Here is a 16,987-nt window from a genome sequence, read left to right as displayed (position 1 = left end):
GGATTTAATGAATGTTTCAGCGAGATCCATAGAAACTCAGCTTCTATGCAGAAAACTGCAAAACAACCGAAACACTGAGTTCCTTTAAATCCCAGATTACGGGAACATAATTCACTTTGTTTGTTCAATGTTTCTGGCTTGTTCGCTGTTTCTCTTTTCTTTCTAATCTAAAGACACTAAACAAATAAAACATTTTAAATGTCAACACAGGAATGTTGGTATTTTAAATAAATTTAAAACACCATCTGCAGCTGAAAGGAGCCAGGCTGCAGAACCGATCATGACTGGAAATGTTCATATTTACTGTTAGTAATATTAAAATAGTTACAGTTTATTGGGATTGATCCCTGAGGGACACCATCTGCTGTGCTGCAGGAGAGAAACCTGAAGCAGATCTACAGTGAAGCTGGAAAATAAATGTATTCCTGCTTTTTACTCCGACTTCAGGAAACCTAGAAAAGTTTTGTAACTTGGAGTTAAATTCCTTCTTTATTTGATTCTTTCTGATTGTTTTAAAGCAACATGGACGCCCAGGTTTCCTCCTCCAACCCTCTCCTGCTTCTCCTCTCGTTTATTTGGTTTTGTCCTCAGCGCGGTTTCACCCCAAACTCACCCCGACCCTCCTGTCCTTCTCAGGTGATGATTACCTATCGATCAGCGGTTCACACAATCATTTGCTCAGTGCTCTAATTGCCTTTTCTCTCCGTGTGGGCTACACAGAGCCGGATCGATGGTGGGCTAATGAGAGGTGTAGTGCAGGAATTGGGCCGGTGGAAGAAGCTAACGCAGGGCTACTGTATGCTAGCTGGAGCCCCTGTGATGCCAGTAGCTTAGCTTCATTACCGCCCGCGCAGATTTGACCTTTCGTCATATCCATCGATATCTCAGAGAATTATGCATCACAGTAAAGCTGCAATTTACAATCCATTAAAACTCAAAGATTTCCCCTCGATTTCATGTGAGAATCTGATGTTGGCATCAAAAGAGACCGTAATGAGTTTCACTGAAACCATCTGCACACGCTGCATGCAAACGTTTTTACATCCATCCATTAATTTCATCTTCTTTTTCAGCCAAACTTTTCTCAGCTCTTCTTCTACCAGCAGAAATCTGAGATTTCTTCATGTATTTCTTCATGTTTTTCACAAAAACAAGCAGCTGGATGTGTCCGTGCTGCAGTTTCCACGGGACGTAAATGTTGGACCAGAGGAGAAACTTTAAAACCGAATCCCAGTGGAAACCTGGGCCAGGACGCAGCTAGCATCCTGTCACGGCCGGTTCTTCCTTCAAAAGGGGAAAAACAAGAGAGCATTTAAGAGATGCAAGTTTAAAACAGCCTGGATGAAGGCGAGGAAGGCAAAAGTGACATCATAGTCGTCATGGAAACCAGAGAAGGCCATCAACCCGCCCACTCTGTATTTGGGAGGGAAAGGCCTTTTTTCTGTTCCTGAAACTGAAAACCATCTCATGTTCCCTGCAGGGTACGGTGGAGGATCTGTGGTGCTCTGGGCCTGTTGATGCTCTAATCTGATGCCTGTCAGTCAATCAGGTTTATTAGTGAAGAACATTTCAGCAGCAAGACAGTTCAAGGAGCTTTACACAAAAACAAACACAAAATGATAAAGAAAGCAGCAGACAGTCAACAACTGAACCAAAATGAAACATTTTGATGAGTCGTCACCAAATATGGTCAGAGAAAAATGTAAAAATGAAATGTTGGGTTTTTAAGCAGAAGATGTGTCCAAAATAAAAAGATATCAACATAAAGTGTTTAAAACATTTTTAATCTCCATTTATATCCAACAGCGTCTCCTGGTTTTCTAACCATCTGGTCATGTGACCAGTCTAAACTCAGCTGATTGCCAGATTTATTTGTTGTTGCTTCAGTTTCTGGATGCAGAGCTTCAGTGATGCCCTGCACATCAACCAGAGTTACAATCTCAGAGGAACATTTTCTGTTGGCGTCTGAAGCTGCTGGTTTCAGTCTGGGTTTAAAGGAACTCAGGGTTTCGGATGTTTTTCAGTTTTCTGGAAGTTTGTCCCAGATCTGTGGTTCATAGAAGCTGAATGCTGCTTCTCCATGTTTGGTTCTGGATGCAGAACCAGAACCAGCAGGTTGATCCAGCAGCAGATCTTTAATCCGTTCAGTGAATCATAAACTAACAGTATTTATAAAATTCATCCTGAAAAAATCACATTTGCATCGGCACCCATCGGGGCCACACAAAGTTATTCCAAGGGTCACCAACGGCCCGCAGGCCGCTCTTTGGACCCCTCTGCTGTAATGTGTAAAGTTGCTGATGAATCAGCTGAAGTGATGAAGAGTAGATGTAGAGTAGGAACCGTCTCTCTGCTCTCAGTGAGTGGGCTCATATTGATTTCCACCGCTGAACTTCACTCTCTCCTCCACAGACACAAACCGACGGAGAAGTTGATTAGGAGCGGCTCTAAATATATCCTCCTCCTCCTCCGCCTCCTCCTCTTCCTCTTTTCTCTCTCCACAGCCCACTCGCTCTCCCACTCTGGTTCAGTCGCTCATTCTCTGCGTTTTCTCTCGGACTTTTCGCTGCCAAGCGTTTCTCCGGCTTCCCGTTCGCTCTGAGCGCTCCGTTCGTCAGGCTCCCAAAAAACACGCAGACGGAGCTGCCAAGTTTGGCTGAGAGGCCGAGGATAATTTCACTCGCTTTACGGACGGAGAGGAAGATGTTTGGGTCTGATTAGTTTCTGATTGTTTAGGGAGGAAAGTTTAGTTTGTTCACTGAGAGAAGCACAGATAAAAACTCTGACTTTATTTCTGTCTGCATGACTCAGTTCACCTGAAAACACCTCAGGAACACACACACACACCACACACACACACACACACCACACACACACACACGCACACACACACACACACACACTGAACAGGAACACACACACACACACACACACACACTGAACAGGAACACACACACACTGAACAGGAACACACACACACACACACACACTGAACAGGAACACACACACACTGAACAGGAACACACACACACACACACACACTGAACAGGAACACACACTGAACAGGAACACACACACACACACACACTGAACAGGAACACACACACACACACACACCACACACACACACACACACACACACACGCACACACTGAACAAGAACACACACACACACACTGAACAGGAACACACACACACACACTCTGAACAGGAACACACACACACTGAACAAGAACACACACACACACACACACACACACTGAACAAGAACACACACACACACACACACACGCACACACACACACTGAACAAGAACACACACACACACACTGAACAGGAACACACACACACACACTGAACAGGAACACAGACACACACACTCTGAACAGGAACACACACACACTGAACAGGAACACACACACACTGAACAGGAACACACACACACACACACACACACACACACACACACACTGAACAGGAACACACACACACACACACACACACACACACACACACTGAACAGGAACACACACACACACACTCTGAACAGGAACACACACACACACTCTGAACAGGAACCCACACACACACACACACACACACTCTCTCTCTCTCTCTCTCTCTCTCTCTCTCTCAGGAAACAGCCCACACTGATTTCTTCACACCAGGAATAAATAAACCGAGTTTCATGGTTTGGTCACTAATAAACAAAAGTCAGAACAGGAAGTCATCGCTCAGATATTCAAATCAAAAAGTTGCATCTAGTTTTCTTTCCTGGATTACATCTGGACTTTGACTAGGACTCTCCAAGGTTCAGGTTTGTTTTGAACCAGTTAGATGTTTTCCTTCTGGATCGTCCTGGTTCCATCAGTTCCATCAGCAGCCCTTACCATCATGCTGCCACCACCATGTTTGACTGCAGCTACCATGTTCATATTTACAGGGACACACATTGGGAACTGTTTTAGCTTTGTCTCATCAGTCCACGTATGGCTCATATCAAACTGTTGAGGTTATCTTCAGAACTTATTTTCACAATCCTCTGATGGCCAGACATTTTCCTTCCACTCAACTTTCCATTTTTATGCTGGGATGTAAAAGCTGTAAACAAAAAGCAACACGTTTTTGAGATTTTCTGCCTGGGAGCTATAGTTATTGAAATGAAGAGAAAAAAGACTTGAAATAGACCATTTTGTATTTAGCAAAGCTAAAATATGAATTTAACTTTTTAAATAAATTTACTGAAATAAAATAAGTTGTTGTGGATGTAGACATTTAAAAAACACATTTGGATCAGACACCAGTAAAAGTTGGATAAAATCTATTTCCAGACACAAAGTTAATATTAAGGACATGTCAACTAATGATTGGCTAAAATACAATGTCCAAAAGCTAAAATATGTCTGAGTTTTAGGTACAAAAGGAATGAATTGATTTTATTTGATGATAAAGAAGCCTAAAATTAAACCATCAGAAAGTTTAAATCAGTTTCTGGTTTGAATGGAGATGATTTGTGGATTTCTTGAGTGTCCAGAGGAGAGTTTTGGCTGCATCCATGACGGCTGGAGACGGATGAAGGCCATCAGTCTGCGGCGGACCAGGTGACCAACAGCACAACTGAACAATCAAACAACCAACCGACCGAACAACAAACCAACAGAACCAACAACCAACCAACCAAACAAATGATCAACCAACCGAACAAATGATCAACCAATCAACCAACAGAACATCCAACCAGCCAAACGAACAACCAACCAAACCAATGACCAACCAACCGAACAAATGATCAACCAACAAACCAACGGAACCACCAACCGAACAAATGACCAACCAACCAACCAACCAACAGAACAACCAACCAACCAATCAACCAACAGAACATCCAACTAACCAACCAACCAACCAACCAACCAACCAACCAACCAGCCAAACGAACAACCAACCAAACAAATGACCAACCAACCAGCCTACCAACCAACCAACAGAACAACCAACCAACCAGCCAAACGAACAACCAACCAACCAACCAACCAACCAGCCAAACGAACAAACAACCAACCAACCAGCCTACCAACCAACCAACCAACCAACAGAACAACCAACCAACCAGCCAAACGAACAACCAACCAACCAACCAACCAGCCAAACGAACAACCAACCAAACAAATGACCAACCAACCAACCAACCAACCAGCCAAACGAACAACCAACCAACCAAACAACCAACCAACCAACCAACCAACCATCCAACCAAACAACCAACCAACCAACCAACCAACCAAACGAACAACCAACCAAACAAATGACCAACCAACCAACCAACCAACCATCCAACCAACCAACCAACCATCCAACCAACCAACCAACAGAACAACCAACCAGCCAAACGAACAACCAACCAACCAACCAACCAACCAGCCAAACGAACAACCAACCAAACAAATGACCAACCAACCAACCAACCAACCATCCAACCAAACAACCAACCAACCAACCAACCAACCAACCAACCAACCAACCAACCAACCAACCAACCAACCAACCAACCAACCAACCAACCAACCAACCAACCAACCAGCCAAACGAACAACCAACCAAACAAATGACCAACCAACCAACCAACCAACCAACCAACCAAACGAACAAACAACCAACCAACCATCCAACCAAACAACCAACCAACCAACCAGCCAAACGAACAACCAACCAAACAAATGACCAACCAACCAGCCTACCAACCAACCAACCAACCAACAGAACAACCAACCAACCAGCCAAACGAACAACCAACCAACCAACCAACCAACCAACCAGCCAAACGAACAACCAACCAAACAAATGACCAACCAACCAACCAATCAACCAACAGAACATCCAACTAACCAACCAACCAGCCAAACGAACAACAAACCAAATAAATGACCAACCAACCAGCCTACCAACCAACCAACCAACCAACCAACCAGCCAGGCAAACGAACAAACAACCAACCAACCAACCAACTGACCCGTGGCCATCCGGTCCTCCTGGGCGTTTCTGCCTCTTAAATCTCATCTTCCCTTTCCTCATCCAGCCGTTGGGCTCATTGTTTGAAACTGGAGCGATTCTCCTAAACGGAGCGTTTTTCAGACAATGAGCGCGGGGGCGAATGGCTTTAGGCATATTTGACAGGATCAAATGACTTACAAAGAAAAGAAAATTCTGTCGTTTATGAAATAATCCCTCCATACTCATTTCATCCACATCCTTTCTGCGCCTGTTTTGCTCCTTCCTCTCATCTCCAGCAGCAGCTTTCTAAACGGATGGAGGTAAAATGAGAATCTGTATTCAGTGGGAGGTTTGAAGATAAACTGACTTTGTTTAAAATTGAAATACATATCGCATATGCATGATGACATAAACCTCAAGGTCTGTCCTCAGATGTGCCTGATTTAGTGAAATAAAGACACTGGGGGATGTACAAGGTGTTTATCATGCTGATATTGTTTGGCTGTGTGTGTGTGTGTGTGTGTGTGTGTGTGTGTGTGTCGGGCTCTGTGATGGTGAATGCGGCTCACTGTGTTCTGCTTTTAATCTTTAATAATTGGTTTAGTGGTTTTAAACAGCAGGCTACAGATTTAAAGCGTTTACAGGAAAATTGGTTTCATTGCTGGTGAAAATTTAAAAAAAAAACTATTTTTTTCTTTTTATTTTGTAAATCATAAAATCAGTTTATTGTGAAAGCGCCCTCTACTGGTGGTTGCAAAGATGTTTAGCCTCCAACCTGCTAGACTGTTTAAATCTCTCCATGTCACTTTGTCTTGTTTGTTGCTCTTATTTAGATTTTAACTGGATTCCAAGTTGAGCATAAAAACCGTTTACCAAAGGAAGACATTTTACATCAAATACATTTTTTATTCCAGGATTCTTTCAGAGTCACTCAGATCTTTTCCAACATGCAAGATGGCAAACATTGGAGCAAATGTTTCAGAGTGATGGAGAACATGCAGATCTGTTAAGGTTTAATAAATAAACTTTAACTTTAACTGAACTATAATGAGTTTAGTGAGAATCAGCTCTTTGGTGTTTATGCTCAGATTTCAGATTCACCATCAGATTTACAGAAATGACACCAAAATAAAATAATTTATCTTAATTCAGAATTGAATTAAGTTCGCAGCTCTGCCTAACAGCTCAACGGTGCGATAAAGTGTCATCTGCAAAGAGTGAAATTCTGAGGTTCCCAAACCAGAAACGACGAGGTTTCCATGTCCAACCTAACGGGGAGGAAGTTTAAGAATGTTTTCCCTCGATAGCCTGGTAGAACCAGTTTGGTTGGAAATAAAAACTCCATCATCTGCTCCACCTCCAGCTGCTGTGGCTCTGAGTCAAACCAACCTGTTCCCCTCCTGGCCTGTGGGGGCGCTGCACAAAGAACCACTGAAGGAAATGACACAAAAACCTCTGAAGACACTGAGAGCAACTTCCTTCTTCACCAGATGGAAACAAGATGGAGGCGTCAGATTTTAGCGGTTGGAGGATTTCTCTTTAGGCTAAAGACCAGGAGCCATTTCTGCTGCTAGCGCTAGTCTAACACGTTAGCTTTGGTTGGATTTACTCAAAATGCCCTGCGCTGTAGTCCACTTCCTGCTTTTGGAGCGGTCTCCGGTCCACTTGTCGTTCACATTCAAACCGAACCAGAGTTCACTTTAACCGAACCCAGGCTGATGTTTGTAGATGAACCAGTTTGATTTTTTCTCCTCAGCTCTTACCTCTGGACTTTTAAGACGAGTTGAATAAGAATCTTTGCATAAAGTGAGGAAGTAAGGAAAGAACAGAAGGAAAATCCACAGACAGCGAGGTGAAAACAGGTTCCTCTATTAGTGGGGATTATAAATAAACTTCCCCTTAGAGCTCTCACCTGCCGGCTCTTCCAGGCACGCAGACATTTTCATGCATTGCTAACCTGTAAGTGTGCAGCAACACCTCCAGCTCGGAAGCGACAGACCTGCCGTTGAGATTATCACACAAATTACAACTGCTGAGACGAGAGCTGAGCTCGCATTGATCTGTGGGTGTGTGCACGTTCAATTCCTGTTTGAGCACAGACAGAGGAGGAGGAGTGAGAGATGCTGTCAGCCATCGCCTTCCTCCTCCTCCTCTGTGAAGCAGATGTCCTATCGGGTCTATTTAAAGCCCGTGCAGGATGGCTGCTGATGCTGAGCACCAGGCTGTAGCGTTGGATTACTGTTACGTCTCCAGCAAACAACGCTGAGCTCAAACTCTCAGCTCCTTTCCTGGCCCATGAATGACCTCTGAGCTCATCGTTTCCTTAAAAAAATAATTTTCTACTGATAAACTTCAGATTGTGGATCTTTTGGTTCAACAAACTGCAGCAGTTTTCCAACAATCCGACTCTGACGATTATGAGAAACAGACACGACTCTGACACTTTTCTTCTTTCCCCAAAGAGCGAAACGAGAGGAGCGGAGAGAAGGTGGGACTTGGCTGTTTGCTTGTCATTCTTCAGCAGAGATGATGCATCTGCTGCCACGTCGAGGAGAGAGAGAGGAAGAGGGAAGAAAGGCAGTTATCAACAGGATGTGGCGGTGTCAGACAGGAAGTGAGCGCTGACGGCTCTGCAGGACTCGGCTCAGTTGGTCACTCTGACACTTCTGTCATTTTCAGCTCAACTAAGCAAAAGTTTGGGAAAAATAAGATTCATTAATTGCTTTGCAGCGAGGAAATAAGTTTAAGGAGGTCGGATGTTGATTTGGAGATGCACCAATCAGGCGCTGGATGGTTTTTTCCAGATACTGAAAAATCTTTTTTCCCACCTAATTAAATGCAGCAAAACTGAAACATTTCAGGTCCATCAATGCATCAGTATTAGTTAGATTCACTTTTATCAGTCTAATAAAACCAAGAAATTAAAGAAATTACACAAAGTTAATGGACGTGTGTCCCAATCCCAGATACTATCATTTATTTTATTCTATTGGTTAAAAATGTTTATTTTTGCTTTTGTGTTATAATTTTTCAAATACAAAAATCCAAAATGGCCGATCAGACTTTAAAGAAAACTAGAAATTGATATCGACAAGAAAAACCTGATCGGTTCATGTCAGTTTCATCTTCCAGCAGAAAGTCTCAACTTTTTGTTTAACTGGAGTCACAATGTCCAAAAACTTTATTAAAATGCAACCAGATATTATCTAAATGATCATAAAAACAGATCAGTCCATGAAAGAGCTGCCAGAAAGCTGCAGACTCATCATTTACACACAAACGCCACAGAGATGGAAAAAATCTTTCATGTCATATGGAGACGATATCGATCAATCGATCTGCCTCGTTTCAGGAATCGGTTCAGCCAGATGAAATCCTGATGGTTTCGTCTTCCTGCTGATTTCTGGAGACTAAATGGATCATAACTCAAAAATTACCAATTGATACGTAATAGAAAAAAGGTTTAGCTTACACTTTAGGAGCGGCTTCATCCCCATGATGTCATATGGTAACAGTTCTGATTTTATTCTGAGCTCAGAATAGAAATTCCTACTTTTTCTGGTCAAAGTTTTTCAAAATTGTAAATATTTTTGATTTTTCAAGCAGAAACATTTTTAAGCTAATCATATTTATAATATTTACATATAGGTAATCTACTGCAATAGTTGTTTTTTTCACTTGGTCCACTTTAGTTACAAATCTAAAAAAAATTGATCAACAGATTTTCAGATTTATGAAGAAATCAGCATTTTATTGTTTCTTTGCTTTAGATCCCATAATAATATAAAGACTGAAATATTCTTGAGGGATTTCTAAGAAAGTCTGAGATTATTTAAACCTTCATCTGGAAACACAGCGGGGGGCCGATATCCGCCCAGGGCAACATTCACACAAGAACCGCCTCTGTTGGTCATCATAAAAACTAAACTGAGTTCTAGTTTTCCTCGAAAAATGTGCTTTAGTTTCATATAATGAAACTGATTAGAACAGGCTACGAAGTTTGAAATGGGAACATTTTGTTAGTGAACGGAGCGGATGATCTGCCCGTTTGCTCTTCATAGCGCGACCCGAACCGAAGCAACAGAAAACCAAACGGCACAGAAACAGTTTTCTGGTTCTATTCTGGAACATCAGACTGATGCCGCTCAGGGCTGCAGTGCATGGCTGCGTTTCCTGCAACGGCTGCCAGCTACTGGAGGACGGAGCAGAGGAAGCTCTGAGCCGCGGCTGCTGCGCGCAGGCTGGGATCAGGAGGGGGCGGAGAGAGAGAGATAGAGAGAGAGAGAGAGCAAAGAGAGAGAGAGGCAGAGTGAGAGAGAGCAAAGAGAGAGAGCGGTGACAGCGCTCATCACCCTCTGAACAACCAGGACGGTTCGCATCCCTTCCTTCTCTGTCATTCGCAGACGGACTTTACAGCCTTTGCGCCGCTTTTTTCTTTCGGTGGTTTTTCTGCTGCTCCTCCTCCCGCCCTCTCCCGGTGCTGCCAGCCCCGCCAGCCGACCATGGTTTCTATAATTTCAGACCTGGATCCTCTGAAAAGCTGGAACGTGTTAAGGTAAGCGGCCGGGAGTCTCTCCACACCGCAGCCGCGGAGCGGAGCGTTGCGCGGCAGCAGCGGGCGGCGCGGCGCGGCGCTCCGAGGAATGAAGGGTGGGACGCGGGGCGCAGGCGGTGAGGTCGCGGCTGCGCTGCGTAATTACGCACAGTTTGCGCTGCTTTCCGCTCTGTCCATCTCATTAACCCTCACCTCCATCGTTCCCAAACTTCTCCCATTTCAGCCTAAAAGTGGGAACAGCAGTGCCCCCCCCCTCGCTCTGCCTCCCCCTTTCCCCCCCAGCGCGCTCCCAGAAACAGTCCGCCCCTCCAGGAATTTGTCCTGAAACATTTCCTCATGGCTGGCTGCCTGCAGCAGCGGCTGCTGCTGAACAACATTACATCTCCAGCGTTTAGTCAACACACACACACACACACACACACACACACACACACACACACACGCACACACGCACACACGCGAACAGAGCTGATCCTCTGTGAAATGCATGAGGTCAAAGGTGAAACATGTCTGTCAAACAGCTATTAAAGTCAAAGTGAGGGAGCTGCCGCCGTCATTAAGCATCTCAGCCTATGAATTTAAAAACGGCCGTCTGAATATTTCAGCCCGTTTGATAAATAAGTCATTTTCCCCCGACTCGCTCAGCGGGGGGAGAGAGAGCGAACCCCCAAAGAGCCTCCCATTACTCCTTCAACACTTCCTCTCCTCTTTTGTCATCCCACCATCATCATCCTCCAGTCCAAAATAGAAACGAGTCTGAGGGGAGAATAGGGAGGTTGTGATGTCATTCCCAAACATCCGACCCCAAACTCCTGGATAATCACTGATTGATGATCAGATTCAGACGTCAACAGGTGGAAGGTGAGCGAGGAGCCAGAGGTTTGAGTCCAGATCTGACTCGTTTCCCTCCGCTGCTCTGAAGACGCTGCGCTTTAATAACGAGCCGCTCGCTGCAGGTCGACGCTCAGGAACAGCTTCTGATCTCAGATGGTGGCATCCAGAACCAGGAACCATTATCTGACGGCCATGATGGGAGGAAGATCAGCAGGGCGTGTCTGCTCCTCTTCCTCAGTCAGGAGAAACAGGCGAACATGAACTCCACATTCCTACACACACACACACACCCCGCCTCCTGCTGCTCCACTCTGAATGGACGGTGCACACGGCTGGGGCTTGAACTTTGACCCCACCATGCTGGATGGAAGTCAACGTAAAGTCCCCATTAAAACACGACTGTGTGTGTGTGTGTGTGTGCGTGTGTGTGTGTGTGTCGTCTCCCAGGTTTATCTCAGGGTCAGTTTTTAGTTCAGCTCCAGTGAAATCTGAGTTTATTTTGATTCAGATTTTCAGCCGAACGTCTTTAAACCTCCTGCTGCTCCTGGTGGAGTTCGGTTCCGGTCCAGGGAGGCGAGGACAGCGTGTCCTCCACACCTCTCGCCCCGGCTGGCGATGCCTGCATCAGAATTTGACGCAGGATGGGATAATGATGAAGTTCAGTCATGTGATGAGCTATTTCTGTCGTGTTTTTGTGTTGGTAGATCATAAACCGGTTGGTGTCGTCGTCCATGTTCGATCCCTGAATCATCCACAGCTTTAGTTGTTTGCCTCCTGAGCCGCCGGGTTCGGCCCGTAGATGTCAGTCCAACACGGGAGGCGTGTTCGTTAGTCGCTTGCCGTCAGGCCAGCCTTTGTAGCGGCGGAGGAACAATCCGGCATTGAGCGTCTGAGTGACGGAGGCGGACAGGGCGGCCCGACGGAGAAGAGTTCTGATCTCCTCTGAACTCTGGAGTCAGAGACGATTTCACAGCTCAGACAGGAAACGTAGACACCAAAACTCTAACGGTCCTTACAGGAATATTATTTTAAAATACAAACGATAAATTATTTTAAGAAGTAAAAATAGTTTTAAGATTTTCTGATCTGCATCCTGGAGGGTTTCTGCGTTTCAGCTCGTCTGCTTCAGGTGTAAATAAACAGAAATATTCCCGTCTCCGTGCTGACTCACTCCCAGTCCGCCACAGCGCTGCGTTCGCAGGTTTCACTCTGCACTGCGTGTGTGTGTCTGTGTGTGTGTGAGAGGTTTCTGTGTTCTCGGACTCTTTGTTCTCGTCCCCTTGTCTGCGTTCGCTGCCTGTTCCAGCGTTAGTCTGGTTTGATTTCCTCCAAAAGTGAGATTGCCCTCCGCAGGCTTTCAGATCACACACACACACACACACACACAGATGGGGGACATTTTCTGTCTCTTTAATGTTATTTCTGACTAAAACAAGTGTTGTTTCCTGTCGCTGCAGATGCAGAAACTCAGAAACTGCGTTTTTATTTCTTTATTTTTCTCAGTCAACAGCAGCCGCAGGGATTTCTAACACAACTGTAACACACTCAGCGGTGTGTGTGTGGGTGTGTGTGTGTGTCAAGGTGTTGCTCATGTTGTGAGGACACAAGTCAACATTAAGTGCTTTAATTCTGGCCTTAAACTGTGTTTAATGGCTGCCCTCGGAGTCGGGTTGATTAGTGAAAATTAATCTTTTGTGAAGATGTTAATTGTTTTTTTATTTTTGTTTTTCCTGTTTTCATCATTTGATTTCTCTGCTTGCAGCTTTTATTGTCTTCCTCTCTGCGTGGTTTCTGGCCTTTCTGTCCCCCAGTGCCGTAACCAACTGCTGGGGGCCGCGGGCTCAAAGGCCCCCACTGCACAGTTTCATTTACTTTAAACATTTTTATTAATTGTACTTATTCATACAGTTTTTTAGACATTAATGTATATTTATACTTAAAGAATCCATCTTTTCACAGAATAATTTTTATTTCAATATTTATCAATTGATTGAAATGTTTTAAAATCATTTTCATCTTGCAGAAAAGCTCCTAAAGTATTGCTTTTAGTTTTGCACCTCAGTGTCATCATTACAATCCAGTTTATTCCATATAAATGTATCTTTTCCACTATTTATCTATAATTTGCTTTCATTTTTTTACTTGTCTTTTTGCCAGACTAAAACCACCAGTGCCCCCCACCTGGGGTGTTGGTCACATGTATGCATATATTTTATTAATGTATTTATTCATTTTAATAACCTTTGACCCACCAACCTTCCTCTTCCAAGTAGAAAAACCTCCAGAAATGTAACTTACTGTGGCCCCCTGCTGCCCCCTCTACCTGCCCCTCTGTGTTTCCCCCCCTGTCTTCTCCCCCCCCTCTCTCTCTTTATCACTATTTTTCCACCTGTTTTTTTTTCATCTCCATCTCATTTTCAGTTATTTCCCAGCGTTACTTTCTCCCCAGATCTTCCACTGGAGGTTCGTCGAGCGTTCCTAACGCCGCCAGTCCAAAGTGACAAATCTGTTTAATAATGCACCGCCTGGAGCGTGGCTCCCTCACACTCTGCTGTACACACACACACACACACACATTCACACTAATCACTCCCTCCGGCTGTGTTTTAGTGCGTTACTTTGTTATAGTCTGGTTCTCAGAGGTATTGCACGAGGCAGCTCTGAACCTGAGTGTTTCCCCCAGCGACCAACCAACCCGCTTTATGTTGTTTGGCTTAACAGACACAAGTGCAGATTTCTTCCTCCTCCTCTTTTTATTTCATTCTCAGCTCCTCACTGCAATCATCTTCATGCAGATCTGACCTAAAGGTGGGAAAATGAATCTTCTTTGACTAAAAAAATCTTTTCTTTGCGACCAAATGGAGTTGAGAAATCGGGATGAGGATGGAGAGGAAGCGAAACCCTGGCTGTCTGCCCGGGGAAAAGAAAAGAGGGGGAATAATCTCTTTGTGTGTGTGAGTGAGTGATGGATGCTGGAAGTGAAGCCAAAAACCAGAAAGAAACGGGCTGGAACATCGTAGTGAGTGTTTGGCAGGGGTCACGGCGACAGGTCAGAGCGAGGCTGAGCAGCGCCAAATCGCACAAACTCGTCTTCATCGCTGTCTCTTCCACATATGCTGCTGCTTTTTGTTTAAATGTAAAAACCTCTGCAGTGCGAAGCAGGTTTTTATCGTCCTGCACTCTGAGTCGTTTTCTGAAGATTCAGATGCAGAACTAAATGAGCGTCATCAGAGAGCTGATGGATGATGGGAGGCCTGTGAGCGCCGCGCCGCTCCGCCCGCCTCGCTCTCTGGTGACGGACGTGTCACACTGCGAGTGTTGCCATGCAGACTGCGACCCGAAAGAGAGGAAACAAAGGGGGGGGATTCAAAAACAGAAACGTCTGGGTTTACGTTTGAGCAGGATGAGGCGGAACAGGAAGTGGGTCTGACAGGTTCCAGGTAGAAACGCCTCCATGTTGGGTTCTGGCAGCCAGAGCAGGAGTTATCCTGGACTTGGTGTCTTTTTTTACTGCTCTCCATTAAATAGATGCACATGCTGCTGAAAGTGGAACAGCGCTGCAGGGTGGAGTCCTTCTAGCAGGAATATTTGTGTGATGTAATAGACAGAGCTGATTTTCTCCAGACCCAGCTGGTTGTGCAGAGAAACCCCCGTTAAGTCGCCGCTGCAGAACCGCTCATGTTCTCAAGCTTCCAGTTTAAAAAACAAAATCACAGTCAGCAGAAGAAACATGTTTATTTCTGCATTTCCACAGTTTGACCTCAAAGTTAGCGTCTTGTCTCTGCAGCCCAGGTTCAGTTTTCTGGAAACAACAATGTTATCCTAAAGTGTTGCTAAATCCTTCAGAGACCTTCCTTCCATAGATCTGCTTTTAGATGATTGAAACTCTTCCTGTTGGAACCAGAAGTCCAGAACCTGAAGAACCAAAGACATGATAGAAAGAGAGTCGTTGCTTCTCTTCAAGCCAAAATTCAAGTGAAACCTGCATTCTTTGTTACGCCCAGCAGGGGGCAACACATAAATGATCAAAGTTATTATTTAAATAATACAAAAAATGAAATCAGTCATAATCTTTAAGTTTAGGACAGCGATCTGATTTCCTTTTTAACACCAAAAAGCCTGAATTCATTTAGTTCTAATTCAGCAACTAAGAAATATTTGCATTAGAGGAGAAATGCGCTCCTGATTGGCTGTTGAGCTAAAATGTGTGAAACATTTCAGTTCTGATGCATTTAAGGAACATAGAAAAATATTTTTTCAGTAGTTGAAATGATTTAGGAATCACAAACTGTTAATATCTAAAATCTTCCTTTAAAACGTTGATGACTGCCTGTATTGGTTCAAACACCAAACATACCTGAATGTGCATCAATACACACAGTGGAGGCCATTTTGGCTCAGTTACAAGCTAACGTCTTTATCTGGAGCTTCAGCCAATCAAGGTTCAGATAGATGAATGGCAGCCAATAGCAGGTCAGCTAGCATTGGTTCAAGCTGCATTTTATTTGGAATATTTTAAATGAGATCTACAAAAAAATCCAGGAATTGGTGACTATGCAGGGATCCAGCAGCTATACTTTCAATAATTTACAAACTTAATTTTCAATTAATTGATCACTGATTTGATAAAGAATATCCAGAAAGCTGAACACGATTAAACTGAAACAAAGTTTTCATCCATGAGGGGAAGATAAACTGTTCAGTTCTCACTTGAAATCCTTTTCAGCTTTTATTACTTTCAGAAATGGTTATAATCCCTCTGATCCTTATCGGCCATCTTTGTTTTGGACTGAAGGAAAACCTCTGCAGACTGCAGCCAGGGGGCGCTCTGCACACGCTGCAACTCAGAGGAAAACATCTACTACTGTTAAAAAAACTAAAATCTCTTCAGGTTGCATCTTATGTCTGATTAATTTATTCCCATCAGGTTTGCTTGTTTTCTCTTCCAGAATCACTAACGTCTAATTTAGTCGGAGAACTTCACCTTCATTAGCTGCAGCCTTATTGTTCTGCTTCATGTTTAAGTTGGATTAGAGCGCTGCCGCCAGAACCAATGGGAAGCTTTGCAAAGAGATCCTGATTTAACAGGCGATGAGGTGAAACGTTTATGTGACCAAAGTTAAAACGTTGTGGCTGAAACCAGTGGATGAGCCTTCAGCTTCATGGTTTCCAGCTTTCAGTTGGTTGAAATTGATTTTGGTTGCTTTTATGATGTAAAGCTCTTTGAACTGCCTTGTTTCTGAATTGATTGATTGATTGATTGATTGAAGGTTCCAGCGTCAGGCGGAGGAGCTCCAGTATAACCAGTGGTGGTCCAGTAAAGGTCAACAGATTAGGGTTTTGTCTGTTGCCATGACTACCACCTGGTCTGTTGTGGTGAAGACAGACCATCATTTACCCGTTAGTCGATGTTTCAACACAAACTGTGAGACTTTTGGGGAAAAAAGACTGTAAAATAAGTTATTGTAGATGAGGTTTATGTTTCAAAGCTGGACAGAAACATAAACCATCCTGATGTCAGCTGTGAAGCACGGCGGCGGACGCCTGAGGCTGTGGGCCTGTGGAGGCTTCTTCAGAATCGGTCTATTCCAAGTTTTTTCTGCCAAC

The 16,987-nt window shown here is 44.1% G+C and overlaps 1 protein-coding gene across 3 annotated transcripts in view; it reads left to right on the top strand.

Moving 5' to 3' along the window:
• Positions 1–10,187: 10,187 nt before the first annotated feature.
• celf2 (cugbp, Elav-like family member 2) overlaps positions 10,188–16,987 on the top strand; it is a 211,579-nt gene continuing 204,779 nt past the window's right edge. For all 3 annotated transcript variants that reach the window (XM_015002472.2, XM_088003064.1, XM_088003065.1), the window contains exon 1: positions 10,188–10,546. In XM_015002472.2, coding sequence (XP_014857958.1) covers positions 10,494–10,546 — 53 coding nt within the window. In that variant the 5' untranslated portion in view covers positions 10,188–10,493. The remainder of the gene's footprint in view (positions 10,547–16,987) is intronic.

The sequence above is a fragment of the Poecilia mexicana genome, unplaced genomic scaffold, assembly GCF_051168715.1.
Source record: "Poecilia mexicana isolate PSO_F unplaced genomic scaffold, ASM5116871v1 scaffold_23, whole genome shotgun sequence".
Lineage (NCBI taxonomy): Eukaryota > Metazoa > Chordata > Actinopteri > Cyprinodontiformes > Poeciliidae > Poecilia > Poecilia mexicana.
Note: the sequence above shows the minus strand (reverse complement) of the source record. Positions and strands in the feature narration are given on the sequence as shown.